Source organism: Portunus trituberculatus, chromosome 6, assembly GCF_017591435.1.
Source record: "Portunus trituberculatus isolate SZX2019 chromosome 6, ASM1759143v1, whole genome shotgun sequence".
Classification (NCBI taxonomy): domain Eukaryota; kingdom Metazoa; phylum Arthropoda; class Malacostraca; order Decapoda; family Portunidae; genus Portunus; species Portunus trituberculatus.
Window position 1 is genome coordinate 2,250,172 of NC_059260.1, and position 8,717 is coordinate 2,258,888.

General features: G+C 43.3%; 1 protein-coding gene across 1 annotated transcript in view; it reads right to left on the reverse strand.

Moving 5' to 3' along the window:
- Positions 1-1,225: 1,225 nt before the first annotated feature.
- LOC123516894 (dynein axonemal intermediate chain 4-like) overlaps positions 1,226-8,717 on the reverse strand; it is an 11,076-nt gene continuing 3,584 nt past the window's right edge. Inside the window, exons 7-14 of the mRNA XM_045276638.1 lie at positions 8,015-8,115; positions 5,953-6,090; positions 5,134-5,278; positions 4,552-4,660; positions 4,098-4,297; positions 3,367-3,555; positions 1,803-1,976; positions 1,226-1,472 (exon numbers count right to left, since the gene is read on the reverse strand). Of these exons, the coding sequence (XP_045132573.1) occupies positions 1,326-1,472; positions 1,803-1,976; positions 3,367-3,555; positions 4,098-4,297; positions 4,552-4,660; positions 5,134-5,278; positions 5,953-6,090; positions 8,015-8,115 (1,203 nt within the window). The 3' untranslated portion in view covers positions 1,226-1,325. The remainder of the gene's footprint in view (positions 1,473-1,802; positions 1,977-3,366; positions 3,556-4,097; positions 4,298-4,551; positions 4,661-5,133; positions 5,279-5,952; positions 6,091-8,014; positions 8,116-8,717) is intronic.

Below are 8,717 nucleotides of genomic sequence, written 5' to 3' on the forward strand. Positions count from 1 at the left end.
GTATGGAACACTTGTTGTGCAGAGTGTAGCGTTAGTCTGTGTCCTGACCAGGCCACAGCAGGGATGGGCAAGGCTGTCCAGCAGGTTGTAATGTGTGGCCCTCCGCTGCACTGAGGGACAGTGTGGTGTTACTACAACAACACCATCTCACCACTTGACAAAATTTACCTGGATATTCATGATATTAATGCATTTATGAGATGAACATTGGATATTAGATGCATTTCCACCAAAATTGACTAAAACCACAACATTTTGCATTGATCCAAAATTTTCTTGAATGTTGATAATTTTATAGCATTATGAGCATTTACTTTGTGTGCATGTTATGCATTGCCACCAAAACTGTACATTGTGTGTGTGTGTGTGTGTGTGTGTGTGTGTGTGTGTGTGTATACTGCCAGCCCAAGAGTGGCCTGCTGGTCCAAACTTGCCCATCCCTGGCTCAGAAGGAACTGTTAGACTCACCAAGGCTTGTCGCTCTCTTGTTACTTCCCGGCCAGCTCCCAAACAACACAGCTTTCCTGGTGGAACTGTGAGCTTGCCCCAGCCCTTCTCACACTCCCACACATCAGAAAAGTGTTACATTCCCCAAAATTGTCTCCCTCCTTCGGTATATCCACCACTGCTGCCTTGGTTCGATCATCAATAGTGTTTTAACCATTGGCGGCAGAATTCTTGTTAAATGATCACTAAACACTTGATAATTCCTCACTGTACTCATTTAAAAGCTTGCTGGAGTGGAAAACAGTTCCTTGTCTCATTCCTACCTGTTCCCTTTCCACTTATAACTTCACACTAGAAAGATTTGAACCAGCACACTCCTTTTGTTCATAGTTCTATGTTTCTAGTACGAAGCTGCACATACTTAGCTTCAGAACTCACCACAACAGCCACGGGTAATGTTATGCATGCCTTACTTTTCTCTTCCCGCCTTCAGCCCTGCCCTGCCTTACTCTGTGGTGTGGTGTGGTGGTGTGTCAGCCCCTCCTTGTCACTTCAGCCTCCAGCACCAGGACTTCTGAAGGTGATGTGTGTGTTGCAATCCACGTGTTAGCCATGAATAAGGAATTGTATAGGTAACTAGAAGGAAAGAGGAGGACTTTGCAATAATAAGTGTATTGTAAGTGTATTCTGAAGGTGTATTTTGGGTTAATCTGGGCTTTTACCTTGTAGCTTTTGGGAAATGAGATGAAAAATGTTTAGAAGGTAATGAAAACCAGAATCAGGGTTATGCTTTACGAAAATATATACTTGGGTAAAGGAGAAACTACATAGGAGAACACACACACACACACACACGCGGATCGTGGGTGGGTGGGTGTCTAGCTGGGTCCGTCCACGGGGATCACGCCAATCTTAGCCAGCTTTGAGATCTTAGTGGAGTAGCGAAGGAACACGTTAGCGGAGAGCTCCAGCCCCTCCAGGTGAAACACGCTCACCTGCCCCTCACTGTCCCCCACCATCACGTTCTGGAGAGAGAGAGAGAGAGTAGATGATAACAGTAATAATACAGTATCAGTAGGAGAGAGAGAGAGAGAGAGAGAGGTGGGGGGGAGAGGAGAGGAGAGTAGAGGGAGTGATGGATGAAAGGACATAAATAGATACAAGTTCATAATGAAAAATGACAGAAAAGAGAATAAAAGAGAAATGAGAAAGAATAAGAGGGATAGAGAAGATAAAGATGATTTAAGGTACTATATATATATATATATATATATATATATATATATATATATATATATATATATATATATATATATATATAAAGTAATTCCTATACCGCCCCCACACACACTTACCCTGGTGTGAGGACTAAAGGCGACACACGTGGCTCCAGGGACATGTTTGGACAGGATAGGCGTGTGTGTGGAGAGCGAGATGTCCCACAAGTGCACGCCCTCCCCGTGCACGCCCGCTATCAGGTTGCCGTACCAGGGACACCAGCACGCGTCCAGGTACCCGCCGGACACCTCCTGCAGAAGGCACCCAAGAACGCGTTAGGTTCGGTTAGCGTTTATTTATTTATTTTATTTATTTATTCTTAATAGATACTAGCTTAGGATAACAAAAAAAAAAAAAAAAAAAAAGGAAAAAAAGAAGTTACGTTAGATTAGATTGGGTTTGAGTTGAGTTAGGTTAGGTTAAGGTAGGGTAGAGTACATACACCACTAGAATAACCTTACTGTTTCTCCTCCCACGTGTCAGACAAGCCCACTCACCTCTACAACCTGTCAGAAACCTCTCTTTACCAACTCGATATAACTCTATTTCTAACTACTGTCCTTTATAAACCACTAAATTAATCTTGCGGTCTTTCCCCACGTGTCCCCAGACCCTCTCACCTCACACAGCCTCAATACAGCAATGAACACCAAAAACCTCACATTATCTACCTCGAGTAACCTTTCATCTACCTCTTCCTTTATAAACCCCAAAATAACACCGCTGTCTTCCACGTGTTCTAAGCCTCTCTCACCTCACACAGATTCAGTACAACAATAAACACCACAAACCTTTCATTACCTGCTCGATGTAACCTTTTTTCTACTTCCTGCCCTTTAAAAAACCCCAAAAATAACCTCGCTGTCTTTCCCGACGTGTTCTCTGACCCTCTTTCCTCACACAGCCTAAATACCGCAATCAACACCACAAAAACTTTCATTACATGCTCGATGTAACCTTCTTTCTACCTCCTGTCCTTTGTAAACCACTAAAATAACCTCTCTGTCTTTCTCCACGTGTCCCCAGACCCTCTCACCTCACACAGCGTCAATGCAGCAATGAACACCAAAACCTCTCATTATATCTACACTTTGAAACATTGGCTCAAACACTTCTGCGCTTCACCTCCACTATTTTAAGAGGCTTTATTCAAATTTAACCTCGTTTTTTAAGGTGTTTTTATGGTTCTAGAGGCAGAGTGACAGATTTCTGCATTATTAACTGGAGACACACTCTTGAAAACCCCGCTAGTCATCCCTGTGGCCTTGGAAAATAGTCGTAGGTATTGAGATAAAGCGTTTTCAATCACGTTTTTATGGTTTTAGAGACAGAGTGACAGATTTCTGCATTATTAACGAGAAACACACTTGAAAACTCCGCTAGTCATCCCGGTGGCCTTGGAAAATAGTCGTAGGTATTGAGATAAAGCGTTTTCAATCACGTTTTTATGGTTTTAGAGACAGAGTGACAGATTTCTGCATTATTAACGAGAAACACACTCGAAAACCCCGCTAGTCATCCCGGTGGCCTTGGAAAATATTCATGGTGAGAGAGCAGAGCGTTTCAAAATACGGACTTTCTGGCCTTAATAAACCACTAAGCTAACCATGCTGTCTTCCCCACGTGTCCCCAGACCCTCACCTCACACAGCCTGAGGACAGCGATGGGCGCAGGCTTGTCAATGTACCACACGCGGATCGAATCGTCTAAAGCAGCGGACAGGAAAATAGAGTTGGCGTCCTCCCCTGCAAAACGCCACTCCACCCGCGTCACCTGTGCTGTGTGGCCCTCGTACACGCCGCCCACCCGCTCACGCTCAAAGGTACGGCACTGAGAGAGAGAGAGAGAGAGAGAGAGAGAGAGATAGTTAGTAAAAGTATATCCATTGTTGTTGTTTTTGGTCTATTTCCACGTGCTTTTTTTGTCTTTTTCTTCCATTTTTACTGTTTATCTTGTTTTGAAATGTCTGTTGTTGTGTTTTTGTATTGTGTTTTGTTTGTCTTTCATTCATTCACTCGTTCGTTCACTCGGAATAAATAAATGAGAAGAGCGAAGAGTGATGAGGAAGAATAAGAGAGAGAGAGAAAAAAAAACCCAAAGAAAAAAAGACGCAGAGAAAAAGAATAATGAAAACTGAATACAACGAATAAAAAAAAGAAATATACTAGGAAAAATAAAGTATCTGAACCGAATGCAGAGGTTACCGAACGACACACACACACACACACACACACACACACAATGAGGGAGGTAAAAATAAGAAAAATGGTTGGTTTTCTATACTACTGCTACTACTACTACTACTACTACTACTACTACTACTACTACTACTACTACTACTACTACTACTACTACTACACACACACACTCACCAAGAGCACCTCACCAGACGCTGTTCCCACCAAATACGTCGTTTTATCTCCGGGGCGAAAGTGTAGCGAGGTAGCGGGGACTCTCTGGGGGATAGGCAGCCCCCCCAGGCCCTCCCCACTGCGCCGCGCCCCCATGAGACCAGAGAGCCCCCCGGAAATCTTGACGGAGAGCCAAATGGGGAGGTGGACATTGAGCAGCGCTGTGAGAGAGAGAGAGAGAGAGGGGTTAGTATTTTTATTGTTTGAGGGAAGTGGAAGAATGAAGAGAAATATGAATAGAGGAGGGAGAGATAAGTGGATAGGAGGAAGTAAAGGAAGGAAGGAAGGAAGGAAGGAAAGAAGGAAGGAAAGACATAATGAGGGAGGAAAAGTAAGAGAAAAGATTGGTTTTACTACTACTACTACTACTACTACTACTACTACTACTACTACTACTACTACTACTACTACTGACTGGTGCAGCAGAGCAGGTTTCCCTTGATGAAGATCCACTCCTTGACTGTCCCGTCCTCAGAGGAAGACACCAGAACATAGGCGATCTCAGACCCGGGCTGGTTCGGAGTCTGTGAAAGAGAGAGAGAGAGAGAGAGAGAGAGAGAGAGAGAGAGAGAGAGAGAGAGAGATTTTGAGCTATCTTTACCATTTCCATTGTTTTGTTTTACCTATGCTCAATTTTCCACCTTTACATGATTGAAGGCAGCAGTGAGATACAAGACAGCATTTTCTTTCATTTATTCTCCTCAAATTCTGTACCTCTACTAACTACAGTGTTCTCTACTCTTTGACTTTCTTCCTTTTCTCTTCCCCTATTCGTCTTTTGTTTTTCACTCAGTTTTTCATTCAGTAACTCTTCTACACCTCCTCTACTTGCTAAATTTTCTTCAGCATTGATAAGAAAAAAGCTCTTGAAAATCTACCTATTGATCTTAATTAATAAGAAAAGTGTTCTTGAAAACCCAACTAATAACCTGTGGCCTTTGGAAAGTCATGGTGAGAGAGCAGAGCGTCTCAGAATAGAGGCTTTGTTGTCACTCACTTTGAGATCAATGACGAGTCTTCTGAAGGAGGGCGTGCCTTCCCCTGCAGGTGAGAGCGTCTTCTTGGTGGCCGTGGTGCTCACTACCTGAGAGTCCCGCCACTCCACCGCCCACACCGGCATCCCGTGCTTGTCCACGCTGCCACTGGGGGGAAGTCAGGTCAGGCCACGTTAGGTTAGGTTAGGGTAGGGTAGGTTAGGTTAGATTTGGTTTGGTTAGGTTGGGTTTGGTTGGGTCAAGTTAGGTTAGGTTGGGTTGACTCCAGTTAGATTGGCTTATAAAGTTCGTATTCTCAAACACTTCTGTGTTTGACCTCCGCTGTTTCAAAAGACTCTTGAAAAGCCCGCTCATCATCCCTGTCGTGGTGAGAGAGCAAATTGTTTTTATGCAAGTTTTTTCTGGTTCTAGAGGCAGAGTGACAAGATTTCTTTATTATAAACTGGAAAAACTGTTTTGAAAACCCCGCCAACCATCTCTGTGGCCTTGGAAAACAATTGTGGTGAGAGAATAAAGCGTTTCTGAATACGAATTCCCCCCCTCTCTCTCTCTCTCTCTCTCTCTCTCTCTCTCTCTCTCTCTCTCTCTCTCTCTCTCTCTCTCTCTCTCTCTCTCTCTCTCTCTCTGAATACGAACCTGAGTTTTGGAAAGAGTAGAAGTAATAATTTTTTGGACGAGACTATTGTGAATGCTGGAAGAACATTTACATTTATTTATTAACCTATTTTATTTATTTTTTTATTTATTTTATTTATTTATTTATTTTTTTTGTATCTATCTATTTATTTATTTTTTCTGCGGGGTGTGAGGTTGGAGGTTACCTGGTGTCTAAAACAAGCTTAGGTTGAGGAGTGTCCAGCTGGTAGACGAGCAGCGTGCCGTCCAGCAGCGCCAGGCAACACAGCTGAGGCGCGGACGGACATGAGCAGACCACTGTGACGGTCAGGGGCGTGGTGATCCTGAAGGAAGGACGCCCGGTGTGTGAAGCTTAGGACAGTGTCAGCAGGCAAGATAAGGAAGTGTTTGGATGAGATAAGTTAGAAATTTGTGATAAAACAGAAAAACTTAATTAACCCCTTCAGTACCGAGACGCATTTTTACCTTGGTTTTATTTATTTATTTATTTACTTTTTTTGTGTATGATAAGACGATTTTACTTGCATTGGGAAGGGTCTATGGAGGTGGAAGTCACAAGATTAATGGCCACTGTCATCACTATTTTTAATCCCTTCAGTACTGGAACACATTTTTTTAGTATAATAAGACCATTTTATTTGCATGGAGGGCAGAAGATTAATGGCCACTGTCTTCACTATTTTAATCCCAAATATATTTCTGAAGCTGCATAGAATCACCAAATAGTCACCATAATGAAAATGAGAACACGCCCTGGTACTGAAGAGATTAATTGATTCACAGCAAGGGAGTCACAAACCACTGCCAGAGTAAGAAAGAGACAACGGTGAGACAATAATGGACGATGAGACAGTATTGAGAGAGTAAGGGAAAGTGTAAACAGAACACAAACCTTTGAGACAGTAAGAAATGCCGAGACAGTTTTGAGACAGGAAGAAATCGGAGTGTTTTGAGACAGTTAGGAATGAGAGAGACAGTTTTGAGGCAGTTAGGAATGAGAGAGACAGTTTTGAGACAGTTAGGAATGAGAGAGACAGTTTTGAGGCAGTTAGGAATGAGAGAGACAGTTTTGAGGCAGTTAGGAATGAGTGAGACAGTTTTGAGGCAGTTAGGAATGAGTGAGACAGTTTTGAGGCAGTTAGGAATGAGAGAGACAGTTTTGAGACAGTTAGGAATGAGAGAGACAGTTTTGAGGCAGTTAGGAATGAGTGAGACAGTTTTGAGGCAGTTAGGAATGAGTGAGACAGTTTTGAGACAGTTAGGAATGAGAGAGACAGTTTTGAGACAGTTAGGAATGAGTGAGACAGTTTTGAGACAGTTAGGAATGAGAGAGACAGTTTTGAGACAGTTAGGAATGAGAGAGACAGTTTTGAGACAGTTAGGAATGAGTGAGACAGTTTTGAGGCAGTTAGGAATGAGTGAGACAGTTTTGAGGCAGTTAGGAATGAGTGAGACAGTTTTGAGACAGTTAGGAATGAGTGAGACAGTTTTGAGGCAGTTAGGAATGAGTGAGACAGTTTTGAGGCAGTGAGGAATGAGTGAGACAGTTTTGAGGCAGTTAGGAATGAGTGAGACAGTTTTGAGGCAGTTAGGAATGAGTGAGACAGTTTTGAGACAGTTAGGAATGAGTGAGACAGTTTTGAGGCAGTTAGGAATGAGTGAGACAGTTTTGAGGCAGTTAGGAATGAGTGAGACAGTTTTGAGACAGTTAGGAATGAGTGAGACAGTTTTGAGACAGTTAGGAATGAGTGAGACAGTTTTGAGGCAGTTAGGAATGAGAGAGACAGTTTTGAGGCAGTTAGGAATGAGTGAGACAGTTTTGAGGCAGTTAGGAATGAGTGAGACAGTTTTGAGGCAGTTAGGAATGAGAGAGACAGTTTTGAGGCAGTTAGGAATGAGTGAGACAGTTTTGAGGCTGTTAGGAATGAGAGAGACAGTTTTGAGGCAGTTAGGAATGAGTGAGACAGTTTTGAGGCAGTTAGGAACGAGAGAGACAGTTTTGAGGCAGTTAGGAATGAGAGAGACAGTTTTGAGGCAGTTAGGAATGAGTGAGACAGTTTTGAGGCAGTGAGGAATGAGTGAGACAGTTTTGAGGCAGTTAGGAATGAGAGAGACAGTTTTGAGACAGTAAGGAATGCCAAGACAGTTTCGAGACAAGGAATGAGACAGTTTCGAGACAAGGAATGAGACAGTTTTGAGACAGCAATGAAGAGTGGACACAGCAGACACAGAGCTCCGTCATCTCACCACAGCTCGGGTTGCTTAATTTTCTTGACATTCCAGCCCACCAGCAGCCCCTCCGCCTGTGTGGTGAAGGAGAGGGGGCCGTGGGTAGCCAGCACCAGCCACTGCGGGGGAGAGGATGTGCAGGAGACGGTCAGGGAGGGAACAGAAAGGGGATGGAGAGAAAAGAAGAGGGAGGTGCTAATGAGATATCAACTCCTTCAGTAGTGGGACACATTTTTATCTGAGATTTGTGTACCATTTTATTGACATTAGCAAGGGTCTATGCAGGTCAGAAGATTGATAGCCACAGTCTTCACTATTTTAACCCCTTCAGTACTGGGACACATTTTTACCTTGAGATTTGTGTACCGTTAGACCATTTTATTGACATTAGCAAGGGTCTATGGAGGTCAGAAGATTGATAGCCACAGTCTTCACTATTTCAACCCCTTCAGTACTGGGACACATTTTTACCGTGAGATTTGTGTACCATTAGACCATTTTATTGACATTAGCAAGGGTCTATGGAGGTCAGAAGATTAATGGACACGGTCTTCACTATTTCGATCCTCCACACGATTTTCTGAAGCTGTATAAAATCACCAAATAGTCACCAGAATGAATATGAATATGCAAATAGTGGTGATGAGGAAGCAGGTACGTGATTCGTGGTGATGTGGCCTCGGTGTCGCGGTGTGTGGCGTGTGAGTGGCGTGGTGGTGTC